General features: G+C 41.0%; 1 protein-coding gene across 1 annotated transcript in view; it reads right to left on the bottom strand.

Annotated features, from left to right (window-relative positions):
* Positions 1-15,938, bottom strand: part of LOC149324157 (ferrochelatase, mitochondrial) — a 33,685-nt gene extending 17,747 nt beyond the window's left edge. The window contains exons 1-6 of the mRNA XM_089497212.1: positions 15,782-15,938; positions 11,955-12,072; positions 9,566-9,685; positions 8,591-8,739; positions 3,131-3,265; positions 2,138-2,244 (exon numbers count right to left, since the gene is read on the bottom strand). Of these exons, the coding sequence (XP_089353338.1) occupies positions 2,138-2,244; positions 3,131-3,265; positions 8,591-8,739; positions 9,566-9,685; positions 11,955-12,072; positions 15,782-15,884 (732 nt within the window). The 5' untranslated portion in view covers positions 15,885-15,938. The remainder of the gene's footprint in view (positions 1-2,137; positions 2,245-3,130; positions 3,266-8,590; positions 8,740-9,565; positions 9,686-11,954; positions 12,073-15,781) is intronic.
* Positions 15,939-27,986: the final 12,048 nt, after the last annotated feature.

The raw sequence follows: 27,986 nt of genomic DNA, 5'->3' as shown, positions 1-27,986 counted from the left end.
GAACCTGGAGGCAAAAATGTGTTATTTATACAAAAAATATATATGCACCACCTTTCTGTTCTACATTGACTGGCAGTAGCACTTTAGGGTTTCCAGACAAACGTACAAATGACTAAACTTTCAGTATACAAACCACATTCTCTTTCACTGAGCTACATCCCTTTTCATGGCACCATGAAACTCTATATTCCATTCCTTGTATCCCAGCTGACATATGCCAGCTGACATCCACAAATGTCTTTTTCTTGCTCATTCTGCTCTTTACTGTTGATCCATTTTTTGATTATCAATTGCAAACTGAATTCTTTACATTCCTAAATTATAGAGATTGGTTACACTAAACCAGTCATGTGGTCTTCCAAATGTTGTTGAGCCACAACATCCTGTGCTATGCTAGCTAGGGTTGCTGGTGATGGGAGGCTCCTTTTCTCAATGTCACATACACTCTTCATTTCCTTTCACACAAGATGCAGGAAGACAATTTGGAGTTACATGTACAATCAACCCTTCTTCAAGTCTCAGGCTTCATTTCTGAAAGCAATTCTAACTCTTACAATGACTAAAAATGGTTTTGAAACAATACAAGCAATGAATGGTGAAATCTTGAGTTGGAAGTGTGGGGTGAACAAGAGTTGGTGGTAAAGCCAGGACTGCAGTGGTGCATAAAGCAAATACAGTCAACCCTCTGTATCCACAGATTCTGCACCCACAGACTGAACCATCCAAGGCTTGAAAATATTCAAAGAAAATGCAAAAAGTCAAACCTTGATTTTGCCATTTTATATAAGGGATGCCATTTTACTATGCCATTGTATATAATGGGACTTGAGCATCCACAGATTTTGGTATCCTCGGGGGGTCCTTGGAAACAAACCCCAGCAGATACCAAAGACCTATGATATACATAGGTTGGCTTATTTAACACAGATCCTAGAATCATGCTCAGGAATTGGAATTTTTAAATATAAAGCACAGAATCTCCACAGCCAGTAAAAGCCACTGGGATTTTGGAGGTTAAACTCAAAAGAGTAATTTTTCCAAGCTCTGTTATCTGCTGTAGGCTTGGGTTCCCCTCAAAGATAGAACATACCAAGTAAACACAGTGCAGTCTGGGGGAAAAGAGCTATAGAACTTTCTTAGCAGGCAGAAAGTCTCAGGTTCAAGTATTATCATTTTAGGATGCAAGGGTTGGTGAAAGACCTTTGAATAAGAACCTGGACAACCCCTCCTATTCAGAGTTGATAATAAAGGGCTAGCTCCATCAATAGTCAAAGTACAGAAAAAGCTTCCTATGTCTTGCTATTGTTGTTGCTGTTATGGATCCTGCCCAGATCCTACCAGTTTGATGTTGTGTGCTTTCAAGTTGCTTCTAACTTATGAACATCCAATGATTTGTTCAGAGGGAGTTTTCCTTTGCCTTCCCCTGAGGCTGAAAGAGTGTGAATTGCCCAAAGCCATCCAGTGGTTTTCCATGACCGAACAGGGATTTGAACCCTGGTGTCCAGAGTCACAGTCCAACACTCAAACCAACACTCAACACCCCCATGCAGGGGATACCCAAAGACATCACTTCTTTGCCTTTCCAAATACTAGCCAACATTTGAGTGACATTAGCACTGCTATGGCATGTACTGTACTGCAGAAGTGGGGAATCTTTTCAAACTTGTGGGAAGAAGAGTGGAGAATCCTGACCCATGAGGTGGAAGGCTCCCCATCCCAAATATAGTGGGTGGAGGACTAGGCTTTTTACTGGAAAGACTATGATCAAACGCTGATTCTATGATTCTAAACCCCCCTCGAACATGGTGCATACTAAGTAAACCTAAGACAGATAAAAACCTCTTGAACCTCTCAGGACAGTTGACTGGCTGGAAACGGGATATACCCCTGAGGGAAAGCAGGGCATACAAGAGAGATACCAGCTCTGGCACCATTCAGAAGTGGTACAATACAGTTCTCATCATCCCTAAGCTGGCATTTCCACTGGGCAATTGTCAAAGCCATCTGGAGATTGCATTAAGAATCCTAAATCATGTCCCCTGAGTCTTTGATAAATCTTGCTGTTTTGTAAATTATTTTCTGCATTTTTTTAAAAGGCTAGATTTCCCAGCTTCAGTTTTCCCCAGGAATTCCATACCTGAATAAGAAGGGGATGTGTTGGCCATCTGTCAATTGTGCTCCACTTCATTTTTGGTTTCTCCCCCTTTGCATTATAGTAGCGATAAATCGCATTTAAACTGCTCCCTGAAATAAACAAAACAATATTAGCAGAAACTTTAACAACAGTTTATGAGAAAGACAAGAAGTTCTGTTAAAAGTGCTTTGTAAAAAGACAGGAAATAGGGACTCTATTAAGTACATAAGGGGAGTCGGATGCATGATGGTATTGTCAGGTTGTGGGATTCTGGAACGTATAATCCAATTCTTATGGAAAGCGCCAAGTTGGGAAAGACTGGATCAGACCAATGGTCCACCAAACCCAAGTTTCTCAGTGGCCCAGTAAGTTAATTTTAGACTCTGGATGTAATTATTTCAATGGCAGGAACTCTTTAGATCAATGGTTCCCAAAAGGACAGTGCAACCTATCTGGACAAATCCCAAAGCAAATCAGGCAATGCAAACCAATTTGTGCCAATTCCAGATGAGATCAGATTGGGTTCAATTCAGTTGTGGATAAAAACAGCATAGCCCAAAGTGATCTGGACATCAAAACGAAGTGAGAGGAAAGCCAGTCAATATTTCTCCAGTATGAGGACAAACAGAAAATACTAAGAGGCTGTGATGATGATCATAAAACTGGGCTTTGCTCATTCACAGCTCTAACATGCAGTGAGAAGCAACAATCTCACTAACACTGTTAAATTCCAGGGCCTATGGGGAATCCATTTAGAACCATTTTAATGTTCCAATATAGCTGAGAGTCCTAACCTAGGCTCTGAATGCCAGCTGCACAGTGGAGTTTATGCTACGCAACAGCAAGAGGAAAAAACTCTTTAGACATGATCAGAGGCAAACTCATTCTTGTCATGTCACAAATTCAAGCCCTGATCCTTAACAGAATCATCACCATGGCAGATCCCCCACTTCAGGTCAAACCCTGACAGCAGCTTTTCTTTAAAGATGAGCTCACCTGTGGTGGAGCAGCTGTACTGTGGATACTGTGTGAAAGCAACAGCTCTTTCGATGCCATCTTTCTCCATCTCCTCAATAGCTTCTTCTGTCAGAGGATGGACATAGCGAAAACCAATATAGTACTTGTGAGGGGCTGAAAGCAGAAGGCAGCTGGTCACACTCTCAATAACCATGAAGGAAGGGGAAAGGGACAAACTAGCACATTTTCCCAGTGGATCGAGGTGAGAATGTAGTACCTTGCTGTAGTACCAAGGTTAAGAGGATGTGGCCAGTATTGTGTGCCTTCATTTCCAACTTATTGCAACCGTAAACTGAACCTTTCCCAGGGTTTTCTTGGCAAAATTTGTTCAAAGGGAGTTTGCCTTTGCCTTTCTTTGAGGCTGAGAGTGTATGACTTGCCCAAGGTCACCTGGTGGGTTTCCATGGCTGAGCAGGGAGTTAAACTCTGGTCTCCCATAGTCCTAGTCCAATCACTACACCATACATCAGTGCTCACCTCCCTCTCCCCCAGTGAAATCAAAAGGATTTTAATTGCGGTTAACTTTGGCTTAAACACAAGTTAAACTTTTGTCTCTTTCCTTTCAATCTAGAAGGAAATGCAGCTGAGTTGCACACCTGTTTAAAAGAATTACAGGAGCACTTGCAGTAGGAGAAAATAAAAATATTTATGAAAGCTTATAAATATAAAAGCTTTCAGTGACCTACCATAAAAACAATGCCCATAAGATAACATCATTTGATTTTAATCATTGGAAAACAAAAACTGAGACAAGCCATCCATTCTAAAATAGATTTCAAAAGTGGGGAGGGAGGGATGTCCATGTCAGAGTTGATTCAAGCATCCCTCCCCTGCCTGTCTCTCTTCACTAGGCAAAACACATTAGCATGCAACTATGGTAGAAGAAACCCCTGTGCCATAATGGGAGACCAAGTTAAGATGCAAAGGATGTACAAATAGATAGAGACAGGGCGGCTTTCACTTGGGAAACCACATTGTGAAATAAGAGGGAGTGATGAGGTCTGACAAGAGCAGATAACACTCCCTAAACCATTAACTTCATGCTCCTGAGTCCTCAGCCCCTTTAACAGGCTTAATTTTATTTTATTTTCTGTTTTTTGAAAGAACTACTGATGTGCCTGCTCAGGTAAGGGGCCATTTGAAACCCATCTTTCAGAGCTGTCACAGTTTGCTTCCATGCACACATTAGTCCCAGCCTTACGGCTTTTCAAGTGCACACATCACACACCAAAGGCACAATGAAATTAAAAAAGAGAGTTGGGTTCAGGACATGATCAAGGTTCAAGCTTGTGGTTTTGATCCAGCCATGGCTCATTAGAAAAGGCAATAATGCTTGGTAAGGTGGAAGAAAGTAGGAAAAGAGGATGACTGTATTACAGGTGGATAAACTCAATCAAGGAACCCATGGCCCTTAGTCTGCAAAACTCTTATCATGGCTGTTGATAACAAAGTGACTTGGTGGTCTCTCAATCTGACAGCAATTAACAACAAAAGAATGCTGAAATAATGTGCGTGGGTTAACCAGATCTTTCTTCATTTGACCCTATGCCTGGAAAGATTAGGGTGCTGTATAATAGGGTGCTGCTATTATACTTGGATGAGAATCATGTGTCCCAGATGTTATTGGACTGCAAATCTCAGCAGCTCCAGCTAGTACATCTAAAATTGAGGGATGCTGACAGCTACAGTCCGATCCCTGTACTATGGATAATCAAGCCTCCATACCGTATGGTTTACTGTGTCTGGGAGTGGTTCTACAAGGTTTCTGTAAGGCTTGGAAAAACAATTTTTTGAAATACAACTTCCAGAATACTCCAACCAGTGTTAAAAGCAGCCATATTCACTGGGGGCTCTGGGGGTTGTAATCCAAAAATTAAATTAAATTAAATTAAAATTAAAATAGATTCTTGGCTTTTTTTGGCTAAGCTCAAAGGTAATGCAGTATAGCTTTTCCAAGTGTGGTCTGTGTTACTGAGCTTTGGAAGAATGGCTATAATAACATGCTGAAGCCACCTACAACTGAGCATATCTAGATAATGTATTGCCTGGATAATATAAATAGAGTAATCGCTTAGGTCCCACTGCTTAGTTACAGATGGCTTCAACACAACTTTTCAAGTTATTCATCTTCAAAGTACTTTTCAGTTTCTGAGCTGGCATTGACATTTCCCATTCTTTACTACCTGAAATGCTTTAGACTGTGGATGCCAAAAACTGAACCTGGGGCTTTCTGTGTAGAAAAGCAAGTGCAAAAGTGTTTTGCACTGTGATACAAGACACATACATCTCCACACAAAGTGGTTTGGGGTAATTATCAAGCAAACCGTTAGCCCTTCCTTATCTACTGGCCTGTATGCTAGGGAGGAACCTGTTAACTGATGGGTGGGGCTATTAACTTTTTCTTGCTTAACTGCAAGGATGTGTGGAATGGAGGGGTGATCTAGCTAAATGGAAACCTTTTAAATGCAAGTTGCAGAAATGAGCATTTGCTTGCTTTACACCATGGGAGAAGGAGGCATGTAGCTGTGTAACTGCAATTTCCATGGCTGTACTTGGCTAGGCTGAATTGGGTTTGCAATCTAACATCTGGTAGATCACATATTTCCCCACAACTACCTTATGCAGTATATCCAGTAGAGCCAAGTTATTATTATTATTATTATTATTATTAACCTTTATTTATAAAGCGCTGTGAATTTACACAGCGCTGTACATACAATCTTTTTAATTGGACGGTTCCCTGCCCTCAGGCTTACAATCTAAAAAGACTTGACACAAAGGGAGTGGTGGTGGGGAAGGGGCCTCTCTAGTAGGATAATACATATAAAATACATAGCAATATAGGAAATGATTCAATAAAACAGGCACCAAAAGAACATCAAATAGCAAGTGACAATTATGCAATGCCTGGGAATGCTTCCCTGAACAGGATGGTCTTCAACTGTTCAGGGAAGCGTTCCCAGGCATTGCATAATTGTTGGACTACAACTGAAGAGAGATGGCTATGTTATTCTGTTCTGGAATCTGGTTTAGCTCCAGGCCTCCCCTAGAGTTCATTTGGTGCCAAACCATAACATAGGTTACGGCTATACTGTAAACTTTACTGACAATAAATGATGCAGAAAATAAGTATACAGCAGAGAAGCATTTCAGCATTTTGGTGTTCATTATTCTCTTACAGCCAATGGTAGAACTGTGTCCCTAAACCACTAGGTTTCCCTCAGACTATCCCTGGCTGGAAATTCAATGTCTCATTGCTGATTATATGGGCCCCGCGAGCCAGTGTGTGGCATAGTGGTTTGAGTGTTGGACAATAACTCTGGAGACCAGGATTTGAATTCCTACTCAGCCATGTAAACCCAATGGGTGACCATGGGCAAACCACACTCTCTCAGCCTCCGAAGAAAGCAATGGCAAACCTTCTCTAAAGAAATCTTGCTTAAAAAAACCATGTGATAGGTCTATCTTAGGGTCACCATACACTGGAAACTACCTGAACAACAACAACAACAGGCTAGAATGCACACCCCCAGGCAAAAGCTGTTGGAAGATAAGACTGCTAAGGCTTATACAAGTTGAGTCTCCCTTATTCAGATTTTCAAACTCTGAAATATTCCAAAAACCAAAACTCTTTTCATCAGTGGATGAGATAGTAACACTTTTACTTTCTGATAGTTCAGTGTACACAATGTACAAACATTGTATGCACAATGAACAAACATTATTAAAAACATTGTATAAAATTACCTCTAGGCTATGTGTATAAGGTGTATATGAAACATACATGAATTTTTTGTTTAGACTTGGATCCCATCTTCAAGATATCTCATTATGTACATATAAACAAATACAGGTATTCCAAAATAAAAAATAAAATCCAAAATCCAAAACACCTCTGGTCCCAAACATTTTGATAAGGAAGCCTCAACTTGTACAGGGCAGAAACACACACACACACACACACACACACAAAACTGAAGTGCACAAGCCTGATCCATTTGCCCAACGACAGCAATAAGAACTGTACAAGAAAAGGATAGTGGAATGATATCTCCCACAACTACAAATTGTGGGCTCCTGCTAACTAAATGCAAGGTAGGGACATATTCCAAAAGTAACAAACCATGCTCATGTGTTCAAATTATTCAAGCATCTCAGTATCAACCCCTGGAGGGCTGCTCCAAGCTCCTATTATCAAGGAATAACAAAAAGCATATATAGAACCTCCACATTTTGTGGCAGTGTACCTCTGAACAGCAGGTGCTAAAGACAAGACAGGGGATGGCTATGCTGTCTAAGGGGGAGGGGGTGTTTTGGAAGATGGAGTCATCTCCTTTTTTAAAGAAAAGGCTGTATGACAACCAATCAGAAATGATGTAATAGTGGATTCTGTGCACTGGCAGAAGACTACATGGCCTTTGGGGTCCCTTCTTGTTCTGAGATTCTATAACATCCATCGTACCATGGCTTGGAAGTTTCTTCAGGTGCCTCTGACTATCAACTGCTAATAAGATTACTATATTAGATGGATCTTTGAAGTCCACTGAAGAAGGATCATTGAAGTCCATCACTGAAGATGGATTCAGCAAAGCCATTCTTACTTTCTTAAAAGATCACTTCACCAGATTGCATTGGCTGAGTCACCAGTCCAAACTCTGGTACTTATTATATTTTAAAGGTCATGCACTAAGGCTGAAATAAAACTACATCAGACACATCCACACAACCCTCCTATCCCAACAATGCTGATAAAATGAAGAAAGTTTCAAGCAGTTGCTCACTTTGCGTCTGGGTGAAAGCTCCCATGTGGCACAATAAGGCAGAGCTTGGAAACATTTCACTTTTGGGGGGCCCAGAATCCCCCCGCCAGCACAACCACAAATATATAGTCCATGACAAAAAAGGAGGCTTGACCCTGTAACCATGAAATTGAAATCTAAACCATCCTGGCTTTTGGTAGGACCTTTGTAACACAATTCATGCTGTGTCTTCCTTTAAAATAAGCCATCCATTAAGACGAGTGCAGGTAGATTGCAACATATAGGTCCAAAACACGCTGCAGAAATAATCCAGTTTGAGACTGCTTTAACTGCCCTGGCTCAGTGCTAGGGAATTCTGGAAAGTGTAGTTTTGTGAGAAATTCAGCCTTGTCTGTCAGAGAGCTCTGGTGCCACAATAAACTAGAATTCCCAAGATTCCCTAGCATTGAGCCAGGGCACTTAAAGCAGTCTCAAACTAGATTATTTCTACAGTGTGTTTTGGATTAAAGCAGTCTCAAACTGGATTATTTCTACACTGTGGTAGCTGTCGCTACTCAGGAAAAAAAAGGAGATAACATCAGTGAACTTCTTCCATTAAAAAAACACCTCTCAACACTAACAACATGAGATATAACACAAATAAAATAAATACAACAAAAATGTGAAGATCCCAAAATACCAGACTGAGGAGACATTTCATCCAGCAGCTTCACCATGCCTTCTCCCTGAGTAGCAGTCCATTTCTTAATAGGCGATCCTCCACCAATTCGACTATATTGTTCCTGGATTTTCGGAGTGCGTCGCTTTGCAATAAAAGGGGCCAGTTTACTGAAATATTGAGTGACAGTAATCAGTAAAAGAAACATATTCTTACCTTTCCTTTGTTTGCCAGCTTGAAAAAAAGTCTAGTAATACTAATTCTCTTTAAACTGGATCCTCAGTTGATATGCATGCAGCCTTTCAAAATTCAACTGGTAATCCCAACTAGAGTGCACCTATCAAATCAATTACCAAATGGTAAACTGACAAATACACAAATCTCATTGCCTTACTAAGTCTCTTCTCATTGGGACTACCAATTGTATTTAGGCCACTGTCCATGTAAAGAAGATGGTTAGCCAAAAATGTGCTGTCTGAGATAAGACATTAAATGTTTGCTCCTCTCCTCATACTGGGTCCTACACCAGTAGACAAGGCTCACAATACATAAAGTCAGTCAGGTTGTAACTCTAAAATGATGTAGTTGCAAACCTGGAAGGATGCACAATCCCTCTAGTGAATTGTGATGACTTTTATCCAGGCATACTAAGCAGTGTCCTGTTGTGCAATAAGGAGTTCTTGATGTACAAGCATTATGATGCCTATTTGCACATCAGGTCCCATAGCACTCTAATGCACATGGTGCAAGGGGCCCCATGGTATGCTGTTGACTGTCTGTGCAATGGTCCCAGAGGCATAATGACATCTCTGCTTCCCTTCTGAGAATACATCCCAATTCACTTTTATTTATTGTAAATCAGTTTGCCATGACATAAACACCTAACAGGATACCAGTCTATAGCATTAAACCAAAAGAATTCAACACAAAAGACAAAGAACAAGCAATTTCAGCATGTTCCTAATGATGATAGGATATACAACAGCAATTTCTTACTTCTGGACAGGAAGCGTCATTAGGTCTCTATCAAGAAAGAGTCTAAGAAGGAAATCATGGACATCTTCTACAGTCTCTGGGCCTCCCATGTTTAACATCAATATCCCTGTTTGAGGTTTCCTATGGAGAGAAGGCAGTGATTTATTATTCATGGTCTGGAAATAAAACCAAGAGCTGCTGATTTCCTATGCATTTGTGTCCTCTGTGCTTGAAAGCAATTCTTACATCAGGTGAGCAGCTATCTCCATATCTGAGATAAATATTGGGACAAAGGATGGAGCACGAGATGAAGGATGCAAATTGTTTACTGCTTTTTGTTATTTCTTAGAAGCTAAAGACAGCTGATGCTAGTGAGTCTACAATCACTCTTGGGAAGAGCTTTCTTAAATATACCCAGTATTATCACCCAGTATTATCATCAGCACTGCAGAAATAATCCAGGCTGACATCGCTTTAATTGCCATGGCTCAATGCTATGGAACTCTGGAAATTGTAGTTTGTTGTGGCACCAGAGCTCTCTGACAAAGAAGGCTAAATGTCTCACAAAACTACAATTGTACATAATGTTGATCACTTGGTTGGTTGGGTGCCTCTTTCTGACCTCAGGACTTTCCATTTGGTCCATGCAGACACGACCTCGATTGCACTGAACACTTTTCTTCCAAACAGATAGAATATAAAACTGCAGCTTTGTCACACAGCCTTCACTTGAACCCTACTCCTTAGACACCAAGATTAAACCATTTTGAGGTGACTGATAAATCATGTTTACTGAGAAACAAGTCTCACTGTATTCAATGGGCCTCCATCTCATGCATGTATTTGCAGCAGGACACAAATTAAATTTATTAAAATATTTATAGCCCACCTTTTCCCATGGAATCTCAGGGTAGTGAAAAATATAAACAATTTAAAACCATAAAGATAGAAGTATTGAACACAATACCAGTGAAAAGCACTTCAAAGCTGTAGTGATTTACATGTGTAGGCATATTTTGAAGTAAATTAGATCTCCAGCCCTTCAATAAAAAGACATGTTTTGACTTGGAAGCAGAAATAAACCCATCACTGCCAGTCAGACCTCCAAGGGGCAGGCATTTCACAATCAAGATGTCAGATCAAGAAATATATGGCAGTATGTTGTTTCCTGGATATTCTACACTGCGCAAAGAAGAGGAGAAAGCCCCAAGACAAGAAGGAAATCTCCAGCCAGTGATCACTGACAGCATGAATTTCCCTTATGCTAACCACCAGTAGCAGGGCTTGGAGAAGGAAGCACTTTCCAGAGGCCAGCAAGGGCCACATTTGGTGTACACACTGCAGAGCCCCTTTTTTCATTCCACAACATTATTTCAGAGACAGAGCCATGTTAGTCTGGAATATCACTATTCCAGATTTTATTTGAGTGCTGTTTTAATGTTTTATGATTATTGTTGTTTTGAATTAGGCTGTTTTTAATCTATGTTTTAGTTGTTAGTAGTGCTTATTTTTAACTTTTGTATTCAATGTTTTAACTTTGTATTTTTTAATATACTGTAACCAACCATGAATCCCACTGCAGGAGAAAAGCGAGATATAAATATTGGAAATAAATAAATAAATATGCAAAAGGATTTTTACCACCTTTGAGACTAAATTTATGGAAGAAGATGTAGCACAAGCTTTTGTACACTTAGCTCATGCATCTCAGGATGCAGACCTGAGTCTACAAAAACTAATGCTACAACTTCTTTTGCACAGTTAGTCTCAAAGGTGCTACGAGAGCCCTGTGCATACAACATCAGCTTTGTAATACAGTGGGCCACCACATTCACTGGGGTTAAGGGCACAGGACCTCAATGAAAGTGGAAAAACACAAATAAAAAACACTTTTTTTACTTGAGAGATTACCTCTCTAGAAATCTCTAGGTCCTCCAGGCCAACTCTATGGTCAACATCTGCTGGAGGTTGACCATAAAATTACGCTGGAGGACCTACAAGTGTCTAGAAAAGAGTTCTCTCTAGGAATCTCTAGGCTTTTGGCAAAAGTTGACCAAAGAGTGGTGCTGGAGGACCACGAGATTCCTAGACAGAACATATTACCATAATCAAACATATTCACAAATATGTGAATAATCAGATACGCAAATATGGAGGGCCAACCGTAAACTCATTTTTAAGTCACACTTTGCATTTTTATCATGCTGCTAACAAGCTAGTGCCCTCCCTGCCTCCTGCAAAGCCTTCTATCAAACAAGGAACTGGTGGCTATTCTAGCTGGACGATTCTGCAAACCTTTTTTGTTGTTGTTACCCCAAAAATATCTTTTCCAAGCTTTGGCAAGACTATGCCTGTACATACACATGCTATGATTTGTGCACAGCCGAACATCCACCAAGGGACATCTCACCTCTTTTCAGGTTGAACTTGAGGTTTTGTTGTTTTGGCCTGTACTGCTGTTGCTGCCGTTGACTGACATCTCCAAGGGAGCTGAGCGCTCGCATGACTGCAGATGCTGCTTTTTGCAACTAAATGGCACAAAGGAAACACAACAAACCACAGATAACTTATTACCTGCCTGTGAACTTTATGCCTGGTTTTAGGAAAGTAAATGTTTCATTATCTTCTTAGATTGTAAGCCTGAGGTCAGGGAACCGTCTAACTAAAAGATTGTATGTATAGCGCTGTGTAAATTTACAGCGCTATATAAATAAAGGTTAATAATAATAATAATAATAATAATAACAATAAAATAAACACAGAGAACTTGTCTTAGATCAATGACCCATCTAGGTCTGTGCTGTTATGAAAAGACTCCAGTCCTTCAGATGCAGCTAGACTATATCTAACATTATTTTGTGTTTAGACTTGGGTCCCATCTCCAAGATATCTCATCATGTATGTATATGCAAATACAGGTATCTGAAAATAAAACTTTAAAAAATCCCACATCCCCAACAGTTCTCATCCCAAGCATTTTGGGTAAGGAGATCCAACCTGTATCGTTACAATGAGTTGTTCACAAGTACTACTTTATATATATCATATAAGGTTTTTAACTGCTATGTTTTATTATTGTAAGGCACTTAGCTGTTATTTTTAAATAGAGAAAAGGCACCCAAGAAATGAAAAATAAGAGATTTCAAAACCTTGCTTGCTGTTGCAGAATTGTAGCTGGTCCCAATGACCTTGCCTTGTTTCAAAGAACTGTGCAAACTTTATTAAGTTCTTAGTTTTTTAAAAATACACGTACAAATTTATCACTCATCTCTAATTTTAGGCCAGTGACATGTAAGTGGGGGGAATTTGCTCCTTTGGGTCCCTCCTCACTCCTAAAATTACTCTGACCTTCTGCAAAACTCAGGGATCTCCCAAACTGGGAGGGTTTTTAATTTTTGTGTCTCAGTGAACCTATTTCAGCTGCTAATCCATTTGGCGCTCAGGGACTGAGCAAAGACATGTGAATATGAGCCTAACATAATAAATAAAACCAATCTCCTAGCCTAGCTATCTAGCTGAAAGTCAAAATTGACAAAACAGTGGGATTAGAAACTCTGAGTTTGGGGGAAAAATATTTTTTTGACAACAACTCCTAGAATCCCCTGGCTGGTAGGCGTGGGGATTCTTGGAATTGTGATCCCCCCAAAATATTAATTTTCCCATGCTCTGCACATTCGCATTTTCTAAACCACTTATGGGGATCACGCCGAGAGGTATTCCTTCTACCACTTCCAAGACAGTTTTGCACATTGGATAAAACCATGCCAGAAAGTCTGTATGAGATACTCTTCCTTCTCTACAAACTCTTGTCAACAATGGAGATGTCATGTAACAAGATCCTGGCTGCCTCCCCAGCCCTGACTGGGAGGTCTACACTGCAGGGACTGTCCTTAGCTCTCAGGATGGGTGTGGATACATATAGAGAGAGAGATCCACAATGGAGTGGTGGTTTGAGCGTTGCCCCTCAGGAGAACAGGGTCTGAATCCCCACTTAACCATGAAATCTACTGGGTGACACTGGGCAGGTCACACTCTCTCAGCCTCCAAGGAAGGCAACAGAAAACATTATCTGAAGAACTCTGCCAAGAAAACCCTGTGACCTTAGGGTCACCATATGTCAGAAACTAACTGAAGGCAAACAAAACACACACATGTTGCTGGTACTGTACTACTGAATTAGGTGCGGTACAGAGCGCCAAAAAGAGGCGCTTCCCCGGTGCCTCTCTTTGCTCCACAGGAGTGCTGCAGCAAACAAATTGTGCGGTGCTGCTGTGCAGCAAAAAAGGAACGCCTGGAAGTGGCTCCTTTTCCCAGTGCTGCTTCAATGCAGCAAAGCACCATAGACGGCGTGGTGATGTTGCAGCTGTGCCGCCCAGTTTGGACGTGGAGCAGCTGCGATGTCATCATTACGTGCCCCATCTGGTTGGCGCTGTGCAGCTGTGGCGCACCCATGGTGTGCTAGGGTTGCAGGGCGTGTGCACGTCCCGCCCTCGAGCAACCCTAGCACATCATGGGTCTGCCGCAACGGGCCCGTCTGTACTGGGCCTTAGATAGATAGATAGGCAGGCAGATAGATTTCAACATCTTTGTATTGATCAAGGAAATGAGGCAAGTCTTCCTGGTACTACTGAACTTAAATACACACACACACATATGTTGTGTTGCTGTGTGCCTCTAAGTCATTTTTGACTTATAGGGTTATGGTAATCATAGGGTTTCCTTAGCAAGTTGTTTCAGAGGGGGTTTACCACTGCCATCCTCTGAGGCTGAGAGAGTGTGATTTGCCAAAGGCCACCCAGTGGTGGTTATTCGAAATAAAATTATTACATAGTGCAAAGTATACAATTTCATAATGTACTTTTCTCCCCTCTCCCCGTCCCACAGTGGGTTTTTATGCTTGAGAGGGTATTTCGAACTTGGTCTCCAGAGTAGCTCAATGCTGAAACCACTATACCACACTACATACATACATATATCTATATATCTATATATATAAAATGACAGTATGTGTGTGTGTATACACACATATAACACACACACACACACACACACATATATCATATATGAGTGTATATATGTGTGTATACGCACTTTATATATATTATAAGATGTAATTATAGGTATATTATATTAATATATATATGTTTATATATATTCACTAACATCTATATTACTATATATATATATGTATATAAAGTGTAGATAGATATACATACACAGAATATATATATATATATTATAATAAGATATAGATATAATATATATTAAAATAGAGTAGGTATTATTAAAATGTATATATTACTGTATATATTATGCATATAATTATAATTGTATATAATATATATGTACATATAGATATATATTAAGTATAGATATATATATATACACTGAATATATATATATTATAAGATATAATTATAGATATAATATATTAAAAGATTATATATTTATTAAAACATGTAAGCCGCTTTGACTGCCCTTGTTTCAGAAAAGTGGGGTATAAATAAAATAAAAGTATTATTTATCCTTTATTTATTATATACAATTTATATATTATTGTATATATTATAGACATACAGTAATTATATATATACATATATATATATATAGAGAGAGAGTGTATGTATATACACACACACACACTATATATATATATATATATATATATATATAATATACCTTCATCTAAATGCTATCTGGATGCAATAGTGCCACCAACCCTGGTCTCCTTTTCCATCCAACCCAGGAAGCCCTTTCCCCAGCTTCCAAATGCGAGATGGTCTCTGACTGTTTGTTTGTTTGTTTGTTTGTTTACAAAGTGGTACCAAGCAGCTGGAGTCAGTGGGGGCTTGGCTTTTTTGGGGAGGGGGTTGTTTCTTTTTGCCAGTTGCCAGGGCCTTTTGCCAGGAGGAGGGAGCAGCCCTTACGTAAGAGAAAGCCTTGGCCAAAGGAGCTTTGCATAACAGCCAGAGAGCCCTGCTGCCTGCTTCGTGCTTCGGCTCTTTCTGCTCCAGTCCTCCCCCCCCTCAACCCCCTCCGCAGAAAAGACACACAAAAGTGTAGAAGCCAAAGAAGAGCAAGCCATCAGCGGCGCCCAGCCTGTGACTCTCCAATGTATCCAGGGCTGCCTCCTCCCTCTTCCTCTTGGCCCTGGCTGCCACCATGTTGCGCCCGAGGAGTAAGAGTTGCAGCGCTGCACAGAGCAGTCTTTCTGCCCCAGTTCCCCCCTTGACTGACCTGGGCGCCAGGCTCCCTTGGCAGCTTGGAAGGCAGCAGAAACAACAGCAGCAGCAGCAGCAGCAGCAGCAGCAGCAGCCATGTTGGGGCCCAGCAAAGGCATTCCCTTACTCTGCAGCAGCAGCAGCAGCAGTGCTCCTCTCTGAGTGAGGCATCCCTTTCCCTGGCTTGTGGGGGGACTAGCTCTCTCTCTCTCTCTCCTCCAAAGCAAGGAGGCAAGAGGGAGGAGGAGGAGGAGGAGGAGGAGGAACCGCCCTCCTGGGAGGACCAAAAGAAAGGGAAGGAGCGTCACGTGGGAATGCAGTGACACGCCTCTCTGAGGGAGGAGGCTCTCTCTGGCCAGAGCCTTTGGGGAAGCATGCAAAGCAATACACACATACACAACACAACACAACACCCCCCCCCACTAGCCAGGAGAGAGACAAAGCAAGGAGAGAGACCACATTTATTATGTTATCTTAGGGCTTGTGTTTAGATTTGCACCTTTTAACTTTCAAGATGAGGAAAACGGAGAAAGCAACTGCTAAAGGCTAGATTGAGCTAACGGGAGATTGCATTTATTATATTACAGTATAGAATACATATATATATATAGTAGGATGTATATACAAAAAATATGTGTGTCTCTCTGTGTGTAATATTGGTGTTACATTTTAAATCCAACTGTTTTAAACTTTATTATAAAGCTTTTAAAAACCTCAACCAACATCTGCTTTAGTGGAAAAGAAAGGGATCACTGGTGGGTTTGGATTTAAAAAGATTTTACAATACAATTTAAGAGTTGAATTTAAAATTGAACATCAGTATTATATATGTGTGGGTATAATTATTATTAGAAATTTATAATAAACACTACACAAAGACACACACACATATATAATTTATATAATTGAATATATGTTAGATTATAGTATAATTATTATATTCATACAATTGTAAAACTAATACAATTACGGCCGGCCCTTCTTATACACAGATTTTTTATACACAGATTCAAGCACCCACAGTTTGAAAATGTTCAAAAAAAGTATACATATCAAATGTCAAACCTTGATTTTCCATTTTTTATAAGGGACACCATTTTTCTATGTCATTATATTCAATGGGACTTGAGCATCCATGGATTTTGTTATCCACGGGGGATCTTGGAACCAAACCGGCGTATAACAAGGGTCCACTGTAATTATTAATTGGTATTTATAAATGTAAAACCATAAAAATGTTAAAAACCTATATATAAACTACCAAACAGCACACAACATATAAAGGCTTAACCCAAGTCAGTTTCTAAATGCCTGATGGCATAATGTTTTGATTTACATGTGGAAGGAAAGCAAGAAGAGAGCCATCCTTGCCTCTCTAGGGGGGTTCCAAAGTCTATTCATTGGTATTGATATAATATTTATATTATAATTAATATTAGAAATTATACATTATTATAATATCTGTAGTAAAGTGTTTTATAATATAATAAAATAATAAAATAAAATATTTATTATTAATATTATATTATTATTGTTTATTAAATGATATATATAATTTATAATATATATAATTTACATAATGTATATATATATATATATATATCCATTAGATTATAATATATAATTATATTCATATAATATTAAAAATAATACAACTAATTATTAATTGGTATTAATAAAATATTCATATTATAATTAGTATTAAAATAATACATTATATATTACTATAATATTTATAATAAAGTTTTATAATATAATAAAATAAATAAAATAAAATATATTTATTAATATATTATTGTATAATAAATAATATTTATATAATTTATAATATATATAAATTTATATAATCTAATTTTATAATTATATTCATATAATATTAAAATTAATATAATTAATTATTAATTAATTATAATATAATATTAATATTATAATTATTATTAAATATTATACACCATAAATTATTTTACTATAATATTTGTAATAAACATATTGTAATATAATAAAATAATAAAAATAAAATATATTTATTATTAAGATTATATTACTATTGTTTAATAATAATAATAATAATAATAATTTCTATTGTAGCATTATGAAAACATCATTTTGCAAGTGCCTGTGCCCAGTTTCTGTTATATAAGGACTCCTGGCAAAGTGTGTATCATATAAAAGTATGTATTATAAAATATATAATATTATTGTTATTATTCAGAAATATAGTTATGTGTCAGTCTGCCCAGCTGTCCTAACTGCAAAAGAGGACAAGGCACTGCAACATGTAGGACCTTCAAGAAAAATAGAGGATGTTACTAAATAAAAACTAAAAACACCCATATACAGCAGTCCCTCCACATTCGCTGGGGTTAGGGGTGAAGGAAAAACTGGACAGTCAAACTTGCTTTCTTGCGGGCTTGAGGTCCGTGGTCTTGAATATTAATAGAAGGGTGACCTCCGTTATTTTTAATGGCGCGTGCCCCCGCAGTGTGCGCCCTATGCGCGCTCGCAGGCATGCACCCCATTCAAGCCTATGGGGCTTGAATATAAGCGAGTCTCCATTTTCACGGGAGGTCCAGAACAGATCCTCCACGAAAATGGAGGGCCAACTGTACATTTAAAAAGGGCCATTCTTTTTACCTAAGAGAAGACCTCTCTAGGAGTCTCCAGGTCCTCCAGTGCAACTCAATGGTTAACAACTGCCAGAAGTTGATCATAGAATCATGTTGGAGGACCTACAAATGCCTAGAGGTTTTCTTTAGGAACCTCTATGCTCTCCAGCACCACTCTATGGTCAACCTCCAGCAGAGGTGCATTGGAGGATTTGGGAGATTCTTAGAGAGAACATGTTAATCAAACCCGCAAATAATCCTAGCCACAAAAGTCAGAGCCGCAAATATGGAGGGCCAACTGTAAATATAAATTCATGCTTCTTCATCACACTCAAAATACAAGACATTTTGACATTCCTCCTGCACAGAAGGTTGAACTATAGGACATATGTGGAAAAGGAGGAGATCTGATCACCCTGTCCTGCAAAATTAATATGCAGAGGGATATTGTAGCTCTTTTGAGATTAACTGTGCAAAAGAAGTTGTAGCTTAAGCTTTTGTACACTTGGACTACTGAGAAAGTAGACCAGGAATGCATCTACACTGTAGAAATAATGCAATTTGACACCACTTTAACTGCCATGGCTCCATCCTACAAGGGTGCTTTGACTCTATTCCTGAATGGCAGGGGAATGGACTGAATAGCCCTTGTGGTCTCTTCCAACTCTATGATTTTGTGATCCTGGGATTTGTAGTTTTGTGAGGCACTAGCACTCTTGGGCAGAGACAACTAAAGACCCCTTAAAACTACAAATCCCAGAATCCATACGATGGAGCTACAGCACTTAAAGTAGTGTCTGCATTAAACTGTATTACTGTATTTCTATAGTGTCGATACAACCTGGGTTGGATGCGTGTAATGAAACTTGGGATAGGGAAAGAAACAGGAATGTTTTCATGATGGTTGGTATTGTACATGTGCATATATTGCCATATAGAGACAGCTGGACATTTTAGGAATGTAAACCTGTTTTCTGTTCAAGGTTGCAGAAGCAGAGTTGTGCACATGATGCCATTGTATTCACAGATGTCTGTAATTATAGACATGCATGTGCATTTAGTTGTGCATTTTACTGGGTGTGCCAGCATTTCCCAACTTTTTACCTTGGATGAATCCTTTAAATAATTTTCAGGTCTCGGGAAATCTCTGTATAGATATTATTACAGCTCCAGCTCCAACAACAACAACAACAACAACAACAATAACCACCTCTCAATGCAGTCTCTAGCAACCTCTTGCAGAAACCCTGGGGATGCATTTAGTTGTGCAGTTTTGCTGTTCAAGATAAAAACAGTCAGCTTGTAACTCTACATGCAGAAGGTTGTGCTGTACAACCCAGATGCAGAAACTCTGCTAGATTTTATCTGCTGCTAATCCCCCTCAAATTTCCATCCGAGTTTCTTGCAGTCCTGACAATTGTAGTTGTGGGTGGTAGGGTGCAACGTTATTTTCCTAGCAAGGAATCTTGCAGTACCTTTGAGATTGGGAGAAAGATGTTGGTAGCATAAGCTTTCTTAGACTAACTCTTAATCTGTACTGCAGAATTAATGCAGTTTGACACTACTTTAACTACCATGGCACAAATGCTATGGAATTCTAGGATTTGTAGTTTGAGGGACATGTAACCATCTTTGTCAGAGAACTCTGGTGCCAGAACAAACTGAAAATCCCAGGATTCCATAGGCTAGAGCCATGACAGTTAAAGCAGTGACAGACTGCATTATTTCTACAGTGCAGGTGCATCCTGAGTCTCCTTCATCAGATGTATGGAGTTAAATGTGTAGGAGCAGAGGATTACTGTATATGAATGAGCAAGCTGTATGTGTGAATAGCAGTAGAAATACAAAACTGGGGATGATGTGACAACAACTTCTGTTGGGGACAAAGGCAGGGGGAATGATATTGCCTAAAGCCAAAGTGTGTTGATAACCATATGGATGGTGGAGGGAGTTATTGCAATGTAGTGTGATGTTGGCAGGTTACCAGAAAGGAGACGTGATAAACTGGGCAAGAGAGTCCTGATGAATCTGGTGTGTTAACTAGTGTTATACTATGTGTAATGTGTCAGGAAACCATTGTCTTTGTCAAACCCACTTTTGATGGACTGGAGTTTGTGGATATATTCCAGTTCTGCTGTTTTTCTTTCCAATCTTCCTTTGGAGTTTTTGTTGCTGTTAACGAACTGCTGTCTGAGGTCCAAGACTGAATGTCCAGGAAGATTAAGATGTTCTGCAACTGGTTTTTCTGTATTCCCATTCCTAATGTCTGATGTACGTCCACTTATCCTCAGGCACTAGCTTGGCATGTTTGCCCAGTGCTGAAGGGCATTGATGACATGGCAGCACATTAGAGCATGAGCAAGTGAAAGTACCTCTAATATGTGGGTGATGTGATGAGGTCCTGTGATGACATTTTCTATAGGCAGAGATGGCATCTGTGTTTGTAGCAAAGTCTTGTACCTATCTTCCTATCCATGTTGTGTATTCTCCTGTAGGTAAATACAGTAGTCCCTCCACATTCACTGTGGTTAGACATGAAGGACCCCATAAATGCAAATTTAAAAAATACTATTCTTTTTACCAAAGAGACCTCCTCTTTAGGAACCACGATGAGCATCTATGAACCTCAACAGACTGGTATCAAAAGCCGGCATCGGGGCGAAGTGGGGACGTGGTGTCCACTCTGCCCCCATACTGACGTGATGCTGCGCACCCCACCACACAGCAGGCGACGTCATGGCCTCCTCTGGTGCTGTGTCCGGTTGATGCAGCACCAAAGGAGCAGTGAAAAGCTGTGGCACCGGCAGTTATGGCGCCCTTTCTACGGTGCAAAAAGGATACACTTTTTGCGGCTCCTTTCTGTGCCATGGAAAGGCCAGATCGAGGCCATGGCGTGTATAATATAATATAAATATAAAACTTCTATTTATATACTGCTTTTCCTTCAGATCAAAACGGTTCACACACAATAAAACTATATGACCCATGTCATAGTACAATATATCAACAGTTGCAATCAAAAAATTTTAAAAACAATATATAAAAACAGTCGGGGACATCAGATAAATAATCTTGATCTATTAGGGACTAGTTTCTCTACAGCGGACTGGGAGGGTATGTTACCCGGAAGAGATAGGTTTTCAATGCCTTCTTAAAGTCTTCCAGTGTCGAACTAAGTCGAATCTCTTCCAGGAGTGTGTTCCAATGGGTTGGAGCTGCCGCTGAATAAGCTCTTTGATGCGTTGCTGCCAATCTTACCTTTGGGCATTCAAGAACATATTTCCCCGTTATTCTGAGGGTGCAGGGCGGATTATGTAGGGAGAGGCACTCCCTCAAGTAACTCAGGCCCAAGCCATGTAGGGCTTTTTAGGTAACGCCCAACACTTCGTATTGCACCCAGAAGCTAATTGGCAGCCAGTGTAAAGATTTTAATACTGGTGTTATATGGTCGGTTCTTGAAGTTCCCACAACCAATCTGGCTGCAGCATTTTGGACAAGCTGAAGCTTCCGAACCTGGTACAAAGGTAGCCCCATGTAGAGTGCATTACAGAAATCCAAGTGAGAGGTTACCAGTGCATGTACTATCGTTTCAAGGTCCTGTTGGTCCAGACAGGGATGCAGTTGGTGTATCAGCCGAAGCTGGTACCAAGCACTCCTGGCCATTGCATCCACTTGAGATGATAACTGTAGAGATGAATCCAGGAGTACTCCCAAGCTGCAAACTTTGTCCTTTGGGGGAGCGTAACCCCGTCCAGGACTGGATGGCAAATTTCCCTGTCCAGATTTGGGGCACCTATCATGAGTACCTCTGTTTTCTCTGGATTCAGCTTGTGTTTGTTTTCCCTCATCCAGCCCATTACTGACCCCAGGCAAGCATCCAGAGGTGCCGTCCTTAGTCACTGTATCAGCCGGAGACATGGAGAGATAGATCTGGGTGTCATCAGCATACTGATAACACCGTGCTCCATGACGCCGGATGATCTGTCCCAGCGGCTTCATGTAAATGTTAATGCTGCCCTGAGGGACGCCAGATGACAGCTCTCTTTTACGAGAGCAACTGTCCCCCAGCCTCACCATCTGGAACCTTCCTGAGAGGTAGGATCGGAACCACTGGAGCGCAGTGCCCCCGATACCTAATTCCCTCAGGCGTTCCAGAAGGATACCATGTTCGATGGTATCGAAGGCCGCAGAGATGTCCAAGAGCACCAACAGGTTTACACTTCCCCTGTCGATGCCCAGATGAAGATGATCAACTAAGGCGACCATGGCAGTCTCAACTCCATGTCCCGCTCTGAAGCCAGTTTGAAATGGGTCCAGATAATCAGTTTCATCCAAGACAGATTGGAGCTGAAAGGCGACTGCCCTCTCAATCATCTTGCCCAAGAATGGTAATCAACAGGCGATCAAGGGAGGGTTTCTTCAGTAAGGGTTTTACTATTGCCTGTTTTAAGGCCGATGGAAATATACCCTCCCGAAGAGATGTATTTACTATGAGATGTAATGCAGTTTTTATAGCATCTCCTCCCTGAACGATCAACCAAGAAGGGCAAGGGTCGAGGGGACATGTCGTCCTTTTCACGTGACCAAGGAGCTTGTCCACGGCCTTAGTATTCACAAACTCAAAACGATCCAGAATAATCTTGTTTCCAGAGTCACTGGACGCCTCTGCTATAGGTTCTGTCAGAAGACCAATGTCAAGATCAGCCCTTTTCTGAGAGATTTTATTGGCAAAAAAGTCGTTGAAAGTGTCACAACAGGCTGTCGTTGGTTCTAATAAAGGGTTCAGGGTGGCCAGGGGTTGAGTTAATTCCCTAACCATCCTGAACAGCTCTGCTGGATGAGACTCAGCCGATGCAATCCGTGTAGCAGAGAACGAGTTCTTTGCTGCATCGATTGCCACTCCGTAGGAACGTAACATGTTCTCATGGAGTGTCTTGTCAGATATGTTCTTATGTTTCCGCCAGTAGCACTCTAGTCGTTGTGCAGCCCGCTTCATCTGGCGAAGATCTTTAGTGTACCAGGGTCTTTTGTTTGGAGCGGGCTGGTAAGGACGCTCAGGAGCGATACTGTTTATTACCCCGGTGAGGTTCGTATTCCAATTATCAACCAGGGTATCGACAGAATCGCCATCGTTCCCAAACATAGCACCCTCTAAGGCTTCTTGGAACCTTTTGGGTTCCATCAGCTTTCGAGTGCAGACCATTATAATAGGTGCTCCACCCCCAAGGGGTTTTTGGATCGTGGCTTTCAGTCCTACCTTGACCAGAGAATGGTCCGTCCATGACAGGGGGAAATATCATTTATTTCCGCCCACAGATTTTCTCGGTCCGTACTGAAGACTACATCGAATGTATTACCAGCATAGTGTGTTGGACCCGAGACCAATTGGGACAGGCCCATGGCTGTCATGGATTCCATGAACAACTGAGCTGCACCTGTTAGATCTGATGAGCCGGCCTCAAAGGGGATGTTGAGGTCCCCCAGGACAAGAAGCCTAGGGGACTCCAACACCAGCTCCGAGACCAGCTGTGTCAGCTCGGCCAGGGAGTCTGTTAGGCTACGGGGTGGACGGTAGACCAACAGAATCCCCAGACTGTCCCTGGCCTTCAGAGTCAGGTAAATACATTTGATGTGTCTCAGTTTAGGAACCGGGTTCCTGGTCAAGGTGATATGGCTTTTATGGATGAGGGCCACTCCTCCTCCTCACCCACTTTCCCTGACCTGCTCCTTCAGCGTGTACCCGGCTGGGAGAGCTTTAGCCCAGGTCACACAACTGTCCTCCCCCAGCCAGGTCTCTGTGATACATGCCAGGTTGGCGTCCTGTTCATCTAATAATCGTATATGATGCGTGATTTATTTTTCACCGACCTGGCATTACATAGGAGCAAGGTGAGGGTCTGTGGTATGTATGGGATGATCCTCTGTTCTTTCGGGTTAACAGGGTGACCGGAAGGCGGGATAGATATTAAACAACGTTCTCGTCTTCCTTTAGATGTACTAATCAGCCTGTTAGCACCATATCTCCCCATGCCCTGCACCACTCTTATCAGGATTCCCTGATCGATTTCGGTCTTTATATCGGTATAATTGGCCACCATTCTCTTAACAACACTCTCCTCTACATCATGTTCCAATTGTTGCTGTTGTGACTCTATTGAAATCATCATCATAGAATATCCAAATATAAAACAGTGGAAAAGAAAAAATCCTGTTATTATAACATCAAATGATGCCATGAATTTAACTTAATTTACACAGCTATAGTTGTACTAATATCTGATATTGGCAATCAGATAAGATGGAATTATCAAACCCCCAATGTCCATTACGAATTTAAGAGGTAGAGGTGTTATTGCTGCTTCCCCCTTACATCGATTTCCCTACTAATATCCCAAGTGAGTCCATACCAGACTGATTGATTTTCCTGGCTCTCTGTGAGCACAGTAATGGGCTTCAGTGCTGGCGTCTTCTCTGGGGGCCGGCGGGCCGGCTTTTGCAGGTCGCCGCTCCCACCGGCTCCTCCCCCCTTCAGAAATGCCGTGCGGGCGCGGCAAAGTCCCAGTCCTCGCGCGCGGGCACCCCTTCTCCTCGGACAGCGCTGGTGTCTTTTCCGGGGGCCGGCAGCCCGGCTTTTGGAGGTCACGGCTCCCACCGGCTCCTCCCCCCCTTCAGAAACGCCACGCAGGTGTGGCAAAGTCCCAATCCTCGCGCACGGGTGTAGTTGGCACGGCCCCAATCCGGCAAAGACAGAGGCGGCTGCAGGCCGCCCCTTAGGGGTGGTCTGTTCAGCCCCTAAGTTTCCAAATTTGCCATTATTTTTAATTGTTGTGACATGGTACTGCTTGTTTATTATGTACCAGATTTTAATACTAGCTCTCTAAGACATTTTTAATGGAAAGGCAGGCTACAAATGCATCAGCTATGTAAATCTTGAGTTTGTATGTTTTAAGATGGAATACATGAAGTTCAGTGGGGGTTATTTCCCCTGGCAAAGCAAGCAGGGAGCCCTGTTCTAGTTCAGCATTGTTGGTTTTTCTAATTTTGGGGCCAGTGGGAGCTTTCCCCCTAAGGCTAAAAACAGCATGTGGGGATATGAATGCACACTGACAAGATGTTCCTTTCCTTGCACACTATAGTCCTAAGGGAAATTATTCCCCCACACAGTGTATGCACAACCCTACCTACTATTAAATAAATATCTTTAGTTTTAGCTAGGAGGAGGAGGAGATTATAATGTGAATTATGCAGTAATAATGGCAACAAATAGGTACTCTGTTCCCTGTATCCAATCTCCAAAAAGAGTATCATTTGCATCCAAAGATGCTTTACTTTCATCCAGAATTTTCTGCAGAAATTACAAAGACATCACTGGTACACTCTCACACAAAAGAAACTAAACCAAGTAGTTTAGCTTCTAGAATTTTTCACTGTTTCAGGAAGATGAGGAACAATACCAGGTTTCTGTGGTAAGCATTTACAGCCATCGTAGTGTAGTGGTTTGAATGTTGGTATATGAGCCTGGAGAACTGGGTTCGCATCCCTGCTCAGACATGAAACTCATTGGGTGACCCTGGGCAAGGGTCCTCAGCCTCAGAGGATAACAACTGCAAACCCCCTCTGGAGAAACTCGCCAAAGGTTGCCATAAGTTGGGAATGACTTGCAGGCACACAACAACAACACGGTAAGTATTACATATGTATAGAATCATAGAGACCACAAGAGACCATCCCTTGTGCATGCGCAATGAAGATACCCAAAATCTGTGATATAACACCAGCTATAAAGGCCAGTGCCAAACTGCATGGTTTGCAGTGGCTGGGAATGTACATGCCTTAGGATTTCAGTGGCTCATTTCATATATATTCTGGTTTAACAGCCCAGTGCTATAACTAGTTTTTTGCAGATGCTACAAGAGCATTTGTGGTGTGGACATCAGACCATAGGCTAGGGCACAGGGCATGCATTAATCAATTCTGTCATATCATGCTTTGGGGGGCTATGGCATAAGGGGAATGTGCTTATATTCCAGGGTATTAAGCAAGGGTAAATGCAGTGTTTGTACCAGGTCAGTAAACACATCATCCCCTACGGTTCTTTTGTCCCTGCCAACCCAGAAACGCTAACTGCTAATGCATGAGTTGATGTGACTCTGAAGGATAGGCTAGCTTCCATTTCAGGTAAGGTGTTTATTTTGTGAAGTGCGACGAAGGATGGCCTAAGAGTCTTAAGAAAGTTTTCAAAGAATGCCCTGGGGGTGTTGTACTGTTTTAAAGTGTATGGCTTTTAAGTGCATTAATCTTTTTTTAATTGTATTCTATTTCTAAACAAATGAACTGTTTTAATATTGCAATAGTTAAATTCTATTTTGTCATTTTTGTACATTTGTAATTGTACTGTGCTTTTAAACAGCATGCTGCTTTGAGTCTCAATTTTGGGGGGAAAGTGGGATATGAATTAATAGAAGAAAAAGAAAAATGATGATGATGATGATGATGATGATGATGATGATGATGATGATGATGATGATGATGATGATGATGATGATGATGAAATAGTATTAGTAGTAGTAGTAGTAGTAGTAGCAGCCTGACCAGGGTGACCAGAGGTCATAACCACAAAGGAGGAGAAGATGCTGCAAAACGTAGGACACTCTCAAATCAAAGGTAAAAACACTCATATAAAACGCTCACCAGGGGAGCCCTGGTGGCACAGTGGTTAAATGCTGGTACTGCAGCTATTCACAGCCACAAGGTTGTGAGTTTGATCCCAGGGACTCTAAGGTCCACTCAGCCTTGCATTCTTCTGTAGGTCACTAAAATGAATACCCAGCTTGTTGGGGGCAATTATCTTAAACACTGTAAACCGCTTAGTGAGTGCTTAAGTGCACTTATAAGCGGTGTAGAAATGTATCTGCTATTGCTAATACAAACAGCTTCATTTTTTTCCATTTAAATACTGCTTCATACTGAACTAACAGTGTCTAAGCAGTTTACAACTGTAAGCTACTTTCCCCCAACAATCTGGGTACTCATTTTAGTGACCTTGGAAGGATGCAAGTCTGAGTCAAGCTTGAGCCTTTTTGCTGGTATTGAACTCGCAACCTTTATGGTTTTGAGTGAGTGGCTGCAGTACAGGCATTTAACCGCTGTGCTGCCATGCACATGCACTCCATTGTTTCCTATGGGGTGTGAGCATAGGCAGATTTCCCCTTACAAACGTAAGGGGAGGGTCCACTATATAAGTTCATGCTTCTTAGCCATGCTCAAATAAAAGGACATTTTGGAATTCCTCCTGGACAGAAGGCTGAAATGTAGGACATGTCCTAGAAAAGGAGGGCATCTGGTCAACCTTAGTATGACCCACAAACCCAATGAAGAAGTTTAGCTATGCAAGACTCAATAAAATTCAGCAGAAATTCACCATTCATTTCAATCTTCTTTGCACAGAACGTCCAGATGGCTTCTTCCTTCCCTTCATTAGAGAGAGACAGACCGTAAGCATATTAAGAGGGGTGGTTGGATCTGTGCCCCAGGCACCAAAATGTCTCAGTTCAGGACTAGACAGTTGTATATAGACAAAGGGGAAACCAGGGACACATCACACTGTAACATAAT

Source organism: Sceloporus occidentalis, unplaced genomic scaffold, assembly GCF_023333645.1.
Source record: "Sceloporus occidentalis isolate IW3139 unplaced genomic scaffold, rSceOcc1.0.p SCAF_1, whole genome shotgun sequence".
Classification (NCBI taxonomy): domain Eukaryota; kingdom Metazoa; phylum Chordata; class Lepidosauria; order Squamata; family Phrynosomatidae; genus Sceloporus; species Sceloporus occidentalis.
Note: the sequence above shows the minus strand (reverse complement) of the source record. Positions and strands in the feature narration are given on the sequence as shown.